The sequence below is a fragment of the Schistocerca piceifrons genome, chromosome 1 (assembly GCF_021461385.2).
Source record: "Schistocerca piceifrons isolate TAMUIC-IGC-003096 chromosome 1, iqSchPice1.1, whole genome shotgun sequence".
Classification (NCBI taxonomy): domain Eukaryota; kingdom Metazoa; phylum Arthropoda; class Insecta; order Orthoptera; family Acrididae; genus Schistocerca; species Schistocerca piceifrons.
Genome location: NC_060138.1, coordinates 333,394,842 through 333,411,476, shown reverse-complemented (window position 1 = coordinate 333,411,476; position 16,635 = coordinate 333,394,842). Strand labels below are relative to the sequence as shown.

The 16,635-nt window shown below is 37.1% G+C and overlaps 1 protein-coding gene across 1 annotated transcript in view; it reads left to right on the top strand.

The window, feature by feature from the left end:
* LOC124783169 (syndecan) overlaps nucleotides 1-16,635 on the top strand; it is a 248,223-nt gene that overhangs the window by 224,381 nt on the left and 7,207 nt on the right. Inside the window, exons 2-3 of the mRNA XM_047254001.1 lie at nucleotides 13,111-13,276; nucleotides 14,285-14,358. Of these exons, the coding sequence (XP_047109957.1) occupies nucleotides 13,111-13,276; nucleotides 14,285-14,358 (240 nt within the window). The remainder of the gene's footprint in view (nucleotides 1-13,110; nucleotides 13,277-14,284; nucleotides 14,359-16,635) is intronic.

Below are 16,635 nucleotides of genomic sequence, written 5' to 3'. Positions count from 1 at the left end.
TCCAAACTGATCTTCGCCGAGGTCGGCTTCTACCAGTTTTTCCATTCGTCTGTAAAGAATTCGCGTTAGTATTTTGCAGCTGTGACTTATTAAACTGATAGTTCGGTAATTTTCACATCTGTCAACACCTGCTTTCTTTGGGATTGGAATTATTATATTCTTCTTGAAGTCTGAGGGTATTTCACCTGTCTCATACATCTTGCTTACCAGGTGGTAGAGTTTTGTCAGGACTGGCTCTCCCAAGGCCGTCAGTAGTTCCAATGGAATGTTGTCTACTCCCGGGGTCTTGTTTCGACTCAGGTCTTTCAGTGCTCTGTCAAACTCTACACGCAGTATCGTATCTCCCATTTCATCATCATCATCTTCATCCTCTTCCATTTCCATAATATTGTCCTCAAGTACATCGCCCTTGTATAGACGTACGGCGAAGGAATTATCTGAATGGGACGAAAATCGGTAGATGTGATGTACCTGTACAGACGTGCAAATGATGGCAATTTCAGAAACATTTTACGATTTATTCCAGAAAAATGAGCTTTACAAATTGAGAAAGTCAATAAGACGTTGATCTACCTCCGACCCCCATGCAAGCAGTTACTCGGCTCTCGCTTGCAATCCCGACAACCGAGGCTTATAGCCTGGGGTTGCAAATTCGGTTCTTAGCAGGACTCGTTTGGTAGCATCCGTGGCACCCATTCAGCACAGCAATATATCGACGATATTCTACACCTCGTTTTGTAGCTCTTCACGGCAAGCCATCCGGGGCTTACATTTCGGCAAGATAATGCCCGCCCGCGTACGGCGACAGTTTCTACTGCATGCCTTCCTTCTTACCAAAACCCACACTAGGCAGCAAGGCCGCCGTATGTGTCGTAAATTGAGAGCGTTTGGAGCATTATGAACAGGGCCCTCCAACCATCTTAGGATTTTGACGCTCCAAGGCGTTAACTGAACGGAATTCGGGACGATATCCGTCAGGATGACTTCCAACAATTCTATCAGTGAATGCCAAGCCGATACCTGCTTGCATAAGGTCCATAAGTGGACCACTCGTTATTGACTTGCTCAGATTGTGAAGCTCTTTGTCTTGAATAAATCAAGTTTTTCTGAAACTGCATTCATTTTTTTTTTTTTTTGTACACGTCTACCGATTTGCGTCCTATTCAGATAATTCCTCGGTGATGCATCGTTTTTTGTCTTAGAATTGGCTGCATTGTTAAAAACTTTTTTACGGTTTATCACATTTCTGTTTGGGTAATTCCCGAAAAACTTACAGAAATTTCAACAACATTGACAGTGAAAGCCATCGGCGAGAACAGTAGCGTGCTGTACAATTAAAGATTCAGTTTATACATGTCGTTAATGCGTGATGTACATATTTTTGATTAGTTACGTACTGAAGATGCCCGACGTTCACTTTTGGATTGTAATTTCGTCATTGGTGGTCAGCTGAGGCTCACAGATATCCCAGATAGTCGGGACCTAAAAGATGTATTCAGATATTACAATAGCATGATCGGTACATATTAGAAATAAGATGCGATTTTAATCTGGACTTTGGCCGTAGTATTGAAATTTTAGTGTTTATGGTGCTGGCTGCATCGCCTGCAAGCGGTCGTTAGTTTTGAAACCGCTACGCACGAGTGATTATCAAACATTTTCATCCAGTATTTTCGACCGCCACTCACGATAAAATCTACCATGGAAAACGAACTATGTTTAGCAGCGGTAGCAGTATCTCTTTAGTTTTCTGGTGATACTTGCAAAAAATACATTACAAGCGCGAATTGCAATAATTAAATTTGTTTTGAAGCGTTGGTCCTAGAAAATACAGGCCATGCTAAAGAACACATCACTCTTTAAATTGAAGCCAAGTGTGTTGTGCATGTGGTTCCAGTCTGTACCTCACAAATCTTTGTTAGTTGTCAATTCCTTTTTAGATATTCGTCTTTTAGTTTGTGTTCAAGTATTTACACAGCGCTTCTGAAACATCGTTGTTGTAAACTGTACGAGCGAGATTTTAGATTGTATGAAATGAAAACGCACCTCAATACAGTTGTAGAATGGGAATGACCAAACATTTAGATTGAAATGTCCACGTAATTTTATCTTGATTCTGTTTAGAAGTTAAAAACCATAATAATGCTTATAGATATTTCTCAAGTAACTAGGATATCACCAGATGTCGTCCCGTATGTCGGACCTGTAGCTATGAACGTCCCACGAATATCTATTTTTCTACATCACAATCTTCAAATTGCTAATCACTAAGGGTATCAACGTGTGTATAATACGAATGGCAATTTAGGCTTCAACTTCACTTTTCCGACTGGTTTGTGCTCAGAGAAAGCCATAAATATTAACGTAAGAGTTCTCACTCTTCGCTTTCTCACAGCGAAATGAAACACATTTACCGTATCCATCAGTTTGCTTGAGATTTCCCAGAGATCGGCGATCGATCGCTGCAATCAGCGATTTGTCCATGCAGGTGCGGTCTGCGAAAGAATCACCCGACTTGGCGACGAATTGCTGAGAGAGAGAGAGAGAGAGAGAGAGAGAGAGAGAGAGAGAGAGAGAACGAACCTCTACCGCATCAACTTTGTATTGTAGAGCGCATGCGCTCCGACTACCGTCGAAAAGCGAAGTGCGCGCCATCTACCAGCGTTTGAGAGTACTATACAACACTCTTAACAGGGTGCGCGATTCGTCGCTCTGTCGAACCGAAATGTAATTTGGGCGGAGAGCCGTGGTGTTTAAAAATAAACGCACTTTTCTGGTAAAAGGTTTGTCTAAAACTTACATCTAAATTTATGGTATAAGCCAGCTTCTCTAGGACAACGTGACAGAATCCTTGTTAAATACATGTTATGAAAACGTTTTCGTTTTCAGTAACTAAACATAGAAATAAATGCACGTTACACTAATTCTCCAGGGAAACATACGGCACGTCAGCAATATACAACAGCCTGCATTTATAACATCGTAGCTATTGTCATAAAGTCACTTATTACCAGTGGTTCTGTATTCCGTAATTTAGCACCCTAATAGTCAAACTTTTCGGTCTATAACATCCACTTCAATGCTGGTAAAAAATGGCCGCATTTGCACTGTTAACGTTATTTACTCATATCCAGTTACATTGATAGTTAAATTCAGAAGCTAAAAAAGGCAAAGTCAGAATAAAAGAATGCATCAGCAGCTCATGTATTTCTCAGCTTTTTTTTCTTTTTTAGCCATCTCTCGGCATTTGAAAAGTCAAAACAAGAAGAGTAATTTGAATGTCCCATTTTTAGTCTCAGCAGTTAAATAATGTGTTTGTTTTTTTGTAAGTGATATATTGGGGAACTGCAATTTTCAATTTTTTTTAAAGTACACTTTTCCTGTTACGCTTTCTCTTGCAAGAGAGCCACTCAAAATGTTCAGTTTAATATTCTATGCTTCTTGCAAATTTGTATATTGTTTAGGTATTTCATACAAATGTAAAATTTTTCTAAAAGACACAAAAAGAGTGAACCTCAGAATTTAATCATTTCCTATATTCACTGGCTTATGAAAAATACTGACTTTCACTTTTCTGTAAGGCCATCATAGTTAACATCAAGCATGTGATTACACTCTAGTGCAGTAAACCTCTCTCTCTGTGATCACTACATCTGTTTGGGCAACAGTGGTGCTGTAATTGCTATTCATACGCAGGAGTGTACAAGGTATCTGAGTGGGAGTATTAGTTTCACAGAATAGGATTGGATGGAGGAATGGAACACAATTTCTTAAAAACAACTTTTGAAAAGCTCGGTTTATGTTAATCACCACAGTTACTAATGGAACCCCTTTATGATAGGTACTGACTAAATGAAAGAAATAGGGCGTGGGTGAGATTTGTACACATCATTTTGCTGTGAAGCAGGAATTTTTTTGGGAGACTACAGAAATGAGCCATTCACAACATAAATACGTATCATTTCCTTCCATGACTATGCCACAAAAACACATCTCAAAGAAAATGATAGTTATAAGTTTTTTGTCCATCACATAGATGCAAAAGCTAAGAAACACTTTCTATGTTGAAAGTGCACTCAGTTTTTTTATCAATTGAAATAGCTAAAGCTTAAGTTAGGTTGAGTTGTTGTTGTTGTGGTCTTCACTCTGACATGCTAGTCCTCCATGCTAGTCTATCCACTCTGAGTAACCACTGCAACCTACATCCTTCTGAATCTGCTTATTCTAGTCATCTCTTGGTGTCCCTATACTATTTTTACCCCCCACAATTCCCTCCAGTACTAAACTGGTGATCCTTTGATGTCTCAGATTGTGTCCTATTAACCGATCCCTTCTTTTGGTCAAATTATGCTACAAATTCTTTGTCTCCCGAATTCAGTTCAATACCTCCTCGTTAGTTACATGATCTACCCATCTAATCTTCAGCATTCTTCTCTAGCACCACATTCCAAAAGCTTCTATTCTCTTTTTGTCTAAACTGTTTATCATCCATTTTTCACTTGCATACATGGCTACACTCCATTCAGATACTTTAGGAAAGATTTCCTGACACACAAATCTGGGCTTGATGTCAACAAATTTCACTTCTTCAGAAACGCTTTCCTTGCCATTGCCACTCTACATTTTATATCTCTCCGCTTCGACCAACATCAGTTATTTTTCTGCCCAAATATCAAAACTCATCTACGACTTTGTGTCTCATTTCCTAATCTACCTCTCTCAGCATCACCTGATTTAATTTGACTACATTCCATTTTCCCCTTTTGCTTTTGTTGATGTTCATATTATGTCCTCCTCTCAAGACACTGTTGATTCCATTCAATTGCTCTTACAGGTCCTTTGCTGTTTCCGACAGAGTTACAATGTCATTGGAAAACCTCCAAGTTTTTATTTCTTCCCCCTGGACTTCAAATTTTTCTTTTGTTTCGTTTACTGTATGGTCAATGTACAGACATCAGGGATAGGCTACAACCCTGTCTCACTCCCTTCTCAACTACTGCTTCCCTTTTTATGCCCCTTGCTTTTTATAACTATCATCTGGTTTTTACACAATTTGTAAATAGCCTTTTGCTCCCTGTGCTTCACACATACCACATTTTGAATTTCAAAGAGTGTTCAAGTCAACACTGTCAAAAGCTTTCTTTAAGTCTACGAATGCTATCAGCATAGATTTGTCTTTCCTTAACCTATCTTTTGTGAGAAGACGCAGGGTCAGTATTTCCTCCTGTGTTCCTGCATTTCTCTTAAATACAAACAGTTCTTCCTTGAGGTCAGCTTCTGCCAGTTTTTTCCGTTCTTCTGTAAAGGATGCATGTTAGTATTTTGCACTTGTTACTTATTAAACTGGCAACGTCCTTGCCGCATTGGATACACCGGTTCCTGTGGGATCACCGAAGTTAAGCCCTGGTTGGGCGTGGCCGGCACTTGGATTGGTGACCATCCAGCTGCCATGCGTTGTTGCCATTTTTCGGGGTGCACTCAGCCTCGTGATGCCAATTGAGGAGCTACTCGACCGAATAGTAGCGGCTTCGGTCAAGAATACCATCATAACTGCCGGGAGAGTGGTGTGCTGACCCCACGCCCCTACTATCCGCATCCTCCCCTGAGGATGGCACAGCAGTCGGATGGTGCCGGTAGGCCACTCGTGGCCTGAAGACGGAGTGCTTATTTACTTATTAAACTGATAGTTTGGTAGTTTTAACACGTGTCAGCACCTGCTTTCTTTGGAATCATTATACTCTTCTTGAAGTCTGAGGGGTATTTTGCCTGTCTCGTACATCTTGTACGCCAGGTGGAAGAGTTTTGTCTTGGTGGGCTCTCCCAAGGCTATCGGTAGCTCTGATAGACTGGTGTCCACTCCTGGGGCCTTGTTTAGACTTAGGTCTTTCAGTGCTCTCTCAAATTCTTCACACGGTAACATATCTCCCATCTCATTTTCATCTACGGCCTCCCTCATTTCCATAATATTGCCCTCAAGCACATCTTCCTTGAATAGATCCTCTGTATACTCCTTCCACCTTTCTGCTTTCCCTTCTTTGCTTAGAACTTGTTTTTCATGTGAGACTTCTATTTCCTCCAAAGGCCTCTTCGATTTTCCTGTAGACAGTGTCTGTCTTTCCCCTAGTGATAAATGTTTCTAAATCCTTACATTTATAACAAAGAAAACAATCAGTTATTGACAAAATTATTTAATTGTTTAGATAAAATATTCTTCAGGTTTATCTATCCAATTAAATAAATCTATCTAAAAACAAGTAATTGTTGGGTTCAAATTAATGATATTAATATAATAAATCCTTACTTTGCCCTGTAGACATTCCTGCTTAGCCATTTTGTATTTACTGTCAGTCTCTTTTTTGTTTATACTTCATATTCCCTTTCACCTGCTTAATTTACTGCATTTTTATATTTTCTCCTTTCATCAGTTAAATTGAATACCTCTTCTATTACACAAGGATTTATACTAGCCCTCATTGTTTTACCTACTTACGGCTCTGCTGCCTTTGTTATTTAATCTCTTGAAGTTACCTATTCTTCTTCTTCTGTTGTTTTCCTTTCCCCTGCTACTGTCAATTGTTCCCTAATGCTCCCTCTGAAACTCTCTACAACCTCTGGTTCATTCAGCTTACCAGGACCCATCTCCTTAAATTCCTACCTTTTTGCAGTTTCCTCAGGTTCAGTGTACAGTTCATAACAAATAGATTGTGGTCAGAGTCCACATCTGCCCCTTGAAATGTCTTACAATTTAAAATCTGGTTCCGAAATCTCTGGCTTACTATTATATAATCAATCTGAAACCTTCCATTTTCTCCATGTGTCTTCCATGTATACAGCCTTCTTTCATGATTCTTAAAACCAAGTGTCAGCTATGATAAAATTATGCTCTGTGCAAAATTCTACCAAGCAGCGTCCTCGTTCATTCCTTCCCTTTCGTTTCCTACCTCAAATTCCAGTCTCCCATCACAATCAAATTTTTGTCTCCTCTATCCTATCTGAAAAATTTCTTTTATCTCGTCATACACTTCTTCAATTTCTTCATCTGCAAAGCTATCAATGATATAAACTTGTGCTACTGTTGTGATGTGGGCATCGTCTCTCTCTTGGCTACAATAATGCATTCACTATGCTGTTCGTAGTAACTTATCCACATTCCTAGTTTTTATTCATTATTAGGTATATGCCTGAATTACCCATATTTGATTTTGTATTTACAACTCTGTATTCACCTGGCTAGAAAGCCTATTCCTCGTGCCACCAAACTGCATTAATTCGCGCTATATATAACTAACCTATCCATTTCATTTTTTTAAAATTTTTCATAGAATACTGGTTTTGTTTCTCCTGATAACAACATCCTCCAGAGTAGTCACCATCTGGAGATCTGAATGGGGTTCTATTTTACGTCCAGAATATTTTACCCAAGAGGATTCCATCATTATTTAATCATACGGCAAGACCATTTTCATTGATTTTACGAGGCCAGATTAGTCAAATATCCAGGCTGCTGCCCCCCTCTTCAGGAGCCACATGTTTCTCTCAACAGATACCCATTCGTTGTGGTTGCATCTACGGTATGGCTGTCCATATTACTGAGGCACAAAAGCTTCCCTACAAAGGGCGAGGTCCATGGTTCATGGATGGGGGGGGATTAGATTAATTTATTTAAAATTTTTAAAACATTGCTTCGAAATTTCTTTTTCGGTTTTCTTTTGGTCAACATTTAACATTTGGATTATAGATCTTGAACTAATCTTATTTGTTACTGCAAAATGGACATTACTCTTCCAACTGATATTCCTAGGTCTTAATTATTTTATTTATATTTAACCTCTGATTATACAATACTCCTCATTTGACCACTATGACACTTCACTTGGAATGGTATTCCAGTCTTATAAATTTGAACAAAAAAAAAGTTCACGGTGACTACTTTAAAAAGGCCTCCATCAGTGGTTTTCATATTCTTCTATCTTTTCTTTTCTTGGGATGTCTAAAACCTACTCTTCTCGATTCTGTCATTCAGCTTTTCTACTTCAGTTTCCTTCCAAACATCTTTATTTCTCTCTCTGTCTCCCCTGGTCGTCTTAGGAGTTTCATGCTACTGGCTTGGATTCTACTGTCCCCTCTCATTTTCATTGGCGAGGCCTCCGAAGCATATGTCAGTATTGGTGTATACACTTCATTGACATCTCCCTTCCTCAAACTAAGTCCCTGACACACTGATAAAATGCATTGCTCTGATGTACTCTTTTGTTAATTTCTGTCTTCATCCTTGCATTTGCATTAGCTCAAATTGTAGATACTTGAAGTAGTCCATCTCTCTCTCTCTCTCTCTCTCTCTCTCTCTCTCTCTCTCTCTGCGTGTGCGTGTGTGCGCGTGCGTGCCCCATCAGTTCTTCAAATGTGGGTCTGTGCATAACCGAAGCTTTCGTCATACATCGCTTGAACAGTTTAGGTTGTTTATTTTCCAGCTATCTTTCACTCCGAGATTGCCTGTGGACAATAACATATCCTTTCACTAAGTCAAGAAATGTTGCCACTTGATGTTCCCATACTCCCAATGCCTTTTTATTAATTGTCTTATAGTACAGACTGGGTCCTCTTTTGATCTGCATTGTCAGAAACCATACTGCTCCTCTTCTAACTGATCTTTCACTTTTTCCTTCACCCTTCTTTCTAGTACCTTCTTCATTATTTTTGTTATATGTGATGTGAGTGTGATCGCTCGATAGTTGCCACATATTTTCATCTCCCTTCTAGAGCAATGGAATTATTATACCATTTTACTTCTCTTCTGGCACACTTTTCAGAGTCCATCTGTATCTTGGCAGCCTATATGATGTGTGTATCCCAGTAGATCCAGATGCCTTTATCATCCTCACACTAATTTCATCAATCCCAGCTGCATTTCCTGTTTTCATTCATCTAACTGCTAGGTACCCTTCTAACATTGTGATTTTTCTTTTTCCAGGTCCACGTCCCCTATCTTTTTATTCTTCCAGGTCCAGGTTCCCCTGCCATACTTCTGTTCACTTCCCATTGCTATTTTTTACTATTTTTATCAGTTTGTCAAAGTACTCTGTATACGTTTTCCTTATCTCGTCTGGTTGTATCATGGCTCTTACCTTCTCCCTTTATCAGCTTTGTGTAAGTGATTTCCTTCTGTCCGTTCCTTGTAATTCCATACAGCATCCTTTTACTTCCATTAACATCCTTTTCCAGCTCTTGTGTGAATTCCAACTTTTCCACTTCCTTCCGCTACCACTTTATTACCTTTCTATTTGCTTTCCTGTTGTTTCCTTTTCCTATCTTCCTTTTAGCTTCTGTTACATTCTACTCATGATTTTTTTTTCTTTTCTTTTACTGCTTCTTTCACCTGCTCACCATCATGTCTCTGTATCCTTCACCCTTCCAGACATTCTGCCGCAGATGTTCTCTGTAGAGCTTACAAATTCGTCTTTGAACTTACCTCATTTCTCTTTCATACTTCCACATTCAGTGTTTGGGATATTATTCTTAAGGAAACTTTCTGAACTTTTCTTTTACCTTCATATCTTCTAGTTTTAACATTTTCCATTTTCTTTTCCCTTTCTGCCTTCCATTTGACCTGTCCTCATCTTTGCCACCACTAATCGATAGTCCTCATTAAAAACTTCTCTTGGGGTGCATGGGGTGCATTTACACCCATTAGTTGTCTGATTTTTGTTTTCTTCATCCTTCTCAACAATACCTTGTTACCTTTTGGCTATTTTTCTTCCTGAAGCATGTGCTGTCAACAATCAGATAATTTTTTCCCAAAAATCAGCTAATTCTCTCCTTTCTCATTTTTCTCCATCTCCGCGAGGACTAATTATCTCTTCTTTCCTTAGTGTTTCATTTCCCACCTGAGCATTTGAGTCACCCATTGCTGTCGCTTCCACATCTGTAATTTCATTCTCTTAATTTCTCTAATTTCTCTAGTAATTCCTTGATGTTTCCTTCTTTATTTCCTGGTGTACATACCTTGATGTAGTCCTTCACTCCATTACTTGTCCTTGCCCTTGTCATCGTGTCACTTGTTTATTCCAATGCTTCGTTCTCGGTTTTACTATTATACCTAGAACATTTTTTCACCACTAGTCTACCACTCCAGTAAAGTATGTATACTTTCCTCATTATCCTTCTGCATTTTCTCTTCCACCTGACCTCACTAAACTCAAACATTTTTACATTCTCATTCTTCATGAAGTCATTCATCTCTTCTGCCTTCCCAGTTAGAATCATCACATTAACAATACCCACCACAAATGTTACAATAGGTATGCAAACAAAATTATTCAATAGCTGAAACTGCAACTTTACTTACATTTTTGTGCTTAGTGCACCAACATGGCAATCACAAAATTGCATTGATACCAACACTGTCTCAGGGCCAAGAGAAATTTTCACCTTGCCATAATATAGCTGAAAGTAGTATGGATCTAACTAGAAAGACTGAATTTACAGAAGAGGCCAAAAACTGTTAGTGAAGAGAATTTTAATAACATTTTTTGGAACTTTGATATGTATGTAAATGCTTGACTTATGTTAGGTCATTCTGGTTAGCCTTGCAAAGTCAGTGATTGATATTTTTGTGTGTTTGGCAGCTCCTTACCAGCTGCTCATGGTAGAAACGCAAATGTTTGTTTTCATAACATCAAAATATGAACTGTGTGCATAATTGGCTTTTTATTGCCTTAACCAGGTTTGACAGTAAAGGTTTACTACTACTACTACTACTACTACTGCTACTATTATTTTATGACTCTCAGAATTCAATGATGGCTTATTCTACATGAAAGGCCAGTATAGCTGAATTTCTAAACACAATTATTCAGTCTTTGATAAGCAAACATTTTATGTTTTTTCCTAATGGAACCATACTGAGCTTTATTTTCCATATTCTTTGTCTTTGACCTGCAGCTGCCTCCCAGCTGCCCCTCTCCCCCTTTCTAATCAAATAGTAGTTTCAAAAGTTGTGGTTGTCGTGGTGGTGGTGGTGGTGGTGGTGGTGGTGAGGAAGATGAGGGAACTGTGTGAATATGAATTCTTTGTTTTAGAAATAAATAGTTGTTTACCATATCTTTCCTCATACTCAACAATGGAGGAAAAGGTAGTGCTACTTCACATAAAGATGATATGTTATATTGCAGACAGGCACAATTAAAAGAAACTTGCACATAAGCTTTTGGCCACAGCCTTCATCAGAAAAAGAAAGAGAAACACGCACCATTAATTCACACAGGCAAGCACATCTCACGCACCCAACCGCCAACTCCGGCAGCTCGGACCAAAATTTCCTCATATTCAACTATTTTAAGACTAATAGAATTGTTATGCTCACAAAACACTTTGCACCTGTTTCTGCACAATATGAAATTAGACTTGGCCTATGGTAATTGAACACATCGCAGTATCTGCTTCTATAACAAGAATGTAGATCTATTTTAATCACAATGCGCTAAGTGAACAGGAATGAGCAGGCACTATAAAAAGTCATTATGTATTTGTTTGGATTACAATTAGAATAAAAATAATGGTAAAAATAATGTTATAAATAAAACACAGGGCGAAAAATAAAAATTAAGGTATTGGAATTGCACCAAACAGTTTTGCTTAGTTTTCAGCACTTGTTTACAAACTGGAAATGTCGCATTTTCTGGTACACTTAATTATGGATGCTGTTGTAAGTGGTATTGACCTCACTTCACTTCTGTTACCAAAATTTAGAATTTCCAAAAATGTTGTAAAATATATTCAGGTTTAAAAGGCAAATGAAAATTTATTTTTACATGGTCAGATGTGTGACACTGTGTGGAGAAGTAATTATTTTATTATGAAATTCTTGCCACTGAATTTTTTGAAAACAAATTTAGCTTGTCACCCTTATCAGAAGTATCATGCTAATTGAAATGTACATAAAATAAACATTAGGTAGGGAATTTCCGGAAATTACATTTACTGTAAATGTATGCCATTTTAAAAAATAGAAACTAAAATAAAAAATAAATAAATAAAATTAAAAATTTGTAGCAAAAAATCCAGAAAATTTTGAAAAGTCATTTCACAAGAAATAGCTGATTTTTCACAAATACCATCTGAGTAGAATTTACAGTAAATGTAATTTCCGGGAATTCCCTACCTGTTGTTGTTGTTGTTGTTGTTGTTGTTGTTGTTGTTGTGTGAAGACAACAACAACAACAACAGGTAGGGTATTTCCGGAAATTACATTTACTGTAAATTCTACTCAGATGGTATTTGTGAAAAATCGGCTATTTCTTGTGAAATGACATTTCATAATTTTCTGGATTTTTTGCTACAATTTTTTAGTTTTATTTATTTATTTTTATTTATTTATTTTTTATTTTAGTTTCTATTTTTTAAAAAGGCACAATCTTGAAGTATTTCCAGTTAAATAACATTTTGCAAAGACAATGATTTTTTTTCTCTCAATCTAAGAAGGCAAGAAAATCTTAACATATAATTCTTTATAGTGTTGTAGTTATTTTTAAATGCCAAAAATAGTTTGCCATTTTGAATTGTAAGTATGAGAGTGCACTGCAAGCTGTCAGCAACGTGCAGATGCAGGGAGCGTTAGGTGGGAGTGGTGGCTACCCTGCTGCTGCAGCAGCAGTATTGATTGATTGTGTTCCATTGAGGCTGCTCCAGAAGCTTGGAGGCTGGCCAGCTGTAGCATCTCATCTGCCTGTTGGATGCTTCGTGGAGCTCTTGTTTTCAGCTGATAGACTTTCGAGCCTCTAATGATGTATTTGTAATTAAAGAATATAAGAGAGTACTAGCTAATGCAGTTAATTGTTGTTCCCACTCAGATAGATTACTGTAAGTACAAAGCATGTTAAAGCACTGTTCTTTGTTAAAGTAATCAGCTTCTTAAAAATGGACTATTGCTTGGTATAAAATAATACATAATGGAAGCATTTATCACAATATATGTTAAAACATTTGTTTTTCATCATATACACAGACAGATCTGTCTCAGCTTGAATTGGATTCCTTATGTCTTTTTTAAATTTTTGCATTGCTTTATTTTTCAGGAAAATGTAAGTGATGTGCCTTTTATTTTTGTTTCAGAGCGGCAATTTTTTAAATCCCAAAGATGACATATACATTGATGATGATACACTGGAAGGTTCTGGAGGAGGAAATGATGAGGTCAAAGATGATCTGGAATCAAGTGGGTCTGGAATGGGAGATGATGATGAAGATACCACCGAGGGATCAGGTGGTAGACCTCCTAGTGAGTTCAGATTGCAGCAGTTTTTGTTTCTTATTTTTTCCATCCATATGTTTCATATTTTCTCTACCAATCTAGCTAGTTCACTTTGTAGTATTGGTTGTCATTCATAGACAGTCTATACTACTTGTCTCAGAATTGCTTCATTATGAAACTGTTCTTTGCTGTTTCACTGTAAGATTCGTGTTATATTCTAGACTATTCCAAGAGTAATTTTTTGAATGAGTGGAAAACCAACTGATTACTTTCTCTTGTATATGTTTGAAAATCTCATTAATTAAAAAAAAAAGTGTTGGTTCTCCATAGAAGTTGTGACAATACTTACAAGAAATTAAGAGAGAGTTATTTGACTTTTTGTAACAGTTAATACTGAATGGACCACTTATTTGAAATTTTTGTTATTTTACTCAAGATTTCTGTAAATGATCAGTTGGTAATTAATTCCGGTAGTCAAATGTGCCTTTTGAAACATGGCTGATAAGAAATGTTTCAAAACACAAAACATATAGATGTGGATGTAAATGTAGAGTTTCCCCTGTGGATAAAAAGTGGGTATACTTTTTGAAAGTGAATATAAAAAAGTTGTGTAGACATAGGATTCATAATAATGACTAATTTTGCTTGTGTTGTCTTTATGGTAATCTCGTTTTGTAGTCCTTAATAATATACTTTTTTGACACCAACTGGTCCCTGTTTCTCATTCCACTGGAAAACCCTCTTAATTTGATCATGAGTAAAATAGTTGTCTTCAGAATTCAAAGTTCCGCAATACACATAATAACTTCATGTGGTAAGGAATGCTACAGATAAAATAAATTCAAATCTTTCTTTATTTACTCTTAATTCTCCTTGTTTAGATAACAGTAGCACAACATAATTTGTGTATGTGCATGATTAGTCAAATCATAAATTATGAATCTGTTCTTCAAACCATAAAGTTTCCAAAATCTGAATTTGGTTACCATAAAAATGCACAAAATCATAATTAACTGATCTGACTTTTTCTTTCAGTTGTAGGTACTCCACAGATACCTCTAGTACCTTCAAAACCAGTTGAAGAAAACATAGCCACCGTGACAAAAGTGGTATGTTTCTTTTATGTAACTTACTTTTTGGTTCCTTGGTAAGACATTTATCTAATAAAATCAATGAGCTTACAACAAAGGAAGTCTTTTAGAACATAAAATTGCAGGCACTCCTACAGTAACAAAATCAGTCTCTAATATTGTGCACTTCAACACACGTTCAGCAGCAAATGAGACTCCAGCATTTATACTTGTAGTCATATTACAACTATATCTTTTTATGTAATCTTTTGATAGATTCAATCTTTACATTCATATGCGTGCAGTATCGTGCATTGTTTGATGTAAGCTATGCAGAACCATTTGTAGAACAGTACAGGAAAGGTGTCGTCCAGATATTAGAAAACATAAACATTCAATAACTTCAAAGAATATACAGCAACGTACAAACACATGAAACAATTTTTAGAAGGCAATACATATAGGCTTTTTTACTTCATCCTTTGTTTTTCTATTGTTCCTAAATACTAAATTAAGTAAAAAATCACTGAATTGTTGTTCTTCAGTAGAGCTGTCTTTTTCACCATTAGAAAGGTTTTTGAATAAGAATTTGTCTAGTTATCATCTTATTTACGATTGGTGCAGGCTTTTTATTTATTCAGGTGCAGTAAAACTTTAGTTTCCTTTCTCATGTTTAGCATCTTCTGGGGAAGAACATATATCAAAGCCCTCGTGCAATCTCAAAACAAACAATAAAAATAAAAACACAAATGCAGAGAATCCATTACTTTAACAAGTGTGAATGGGCAAGGATAATATTATCAGATGCCCTCATCCTCGTCAGCATCAAAACTTACTTTTTGAGAATCCTTGATGTTGACGTTCCATTCCATTCCATCCCATCCCATTCTGTTGATAACCTGTGTGGGTGTTTTGACCATTTGTTTTATGGTGTCCAGTGTTAATCAACTTTTAGTCTCGTTACACTAGTCTGCTTTCATTGCACGAAGTCAATGGCAGTTGTTTACCTGTTGTTACAGATATCACCCTGATGATGGCTCAAGTGGACACAAAACACTGTAATGACATTATTTTAACATCTTGGAACATTTCTCTCAGTAGGCACCATTATGTTTGGAAAAGTACACATCTGTTTCATGATTGCGGGAGTCACTATAATGCAAATTAATTATGTGAATCTTTGTGTATAATTTCATTTTGTGAAAACAGTATGTCACTGGCAGATTCAGAGTGATAATTCTAGTACAAACAGCATAACTCCAGTATTTTCTAAAGTTCAAGAAGCATCTTTCATAGGTTTCATGGCAGAGCAAGCCCTATTGAAACTCTCACATTTATGAGTTGAACTTATATTTAATGTTCCTTACACACAGACATCCGTACATACTACAGCAGACCTCATCAGCACATTTGTCTGCCATGTGGGCAATGGAATTTTTGTGTCTCCCATGTGTGCTCCCCTTTTTTAAGGGCATGATGCTGCTATCTTCTGTAGTGTGAGAAAAAGCTTCACTCATTTATGTTAATAACTGACAAGAAAATAACTGGCCAGAAAAGAAAAGGAAATAAGAATAATTATACAGCAGCAGAGCTGCATGTGGTTGGCATTGCTTGCTCCCATCTGTCAAGTCAAATCAGGTAGCATTAAACAACTATAATCTGTTTAAAATTAGATTGTATCTGATGTTGTCATGACATGTATTGTCTGCAGTGAATCTCACAATGCTCTGCTCTCCACTGTGATAGAAAGTGGTGTTAAAGTCTCTTACAAAAATCACATAAAAATTTGAAATTCGTATATGGTAAGGATGCTAGAATGTCTCCCTGCATGTCAAAGATATGTTCTTTATTATAATTTGGGCCATAGTTACAGTGATATTTTTGAAACAAGTGAAAAAGTGAAATTTTACCATCTGCAAACAACTCCAAAATTATGGCTTATGTCTTGTCTCAAAAATCATGGAAAATGCTCTCTCTCTCTCTCTCTCTCTCTCTCTCTCGGAATGATCATGAACACTTTCCACAGGCCTCTCTGATACTTGTTCATAAGTGTAGATAGAAATCGGCATTTGGCATATTACATTGTTTTGTTGTCAATATGCACGTCTCATCTATTTAAAAATGCCATAGAAAACTAAATGATTTGTCAGTTATGTGAAAAGTATTGTCACAGAGTTTCTATATCTTCAGGCCTCCAGATATTTTCATTGCTTTGTTAAATAGCATTCATGAGGTCTATTTTCACAGTTACCAATACATTATAAGAGCTCCTTGGTTCCTTTGTATCAGTGCTTGGTTGTCACAGGGCCAGTCTAA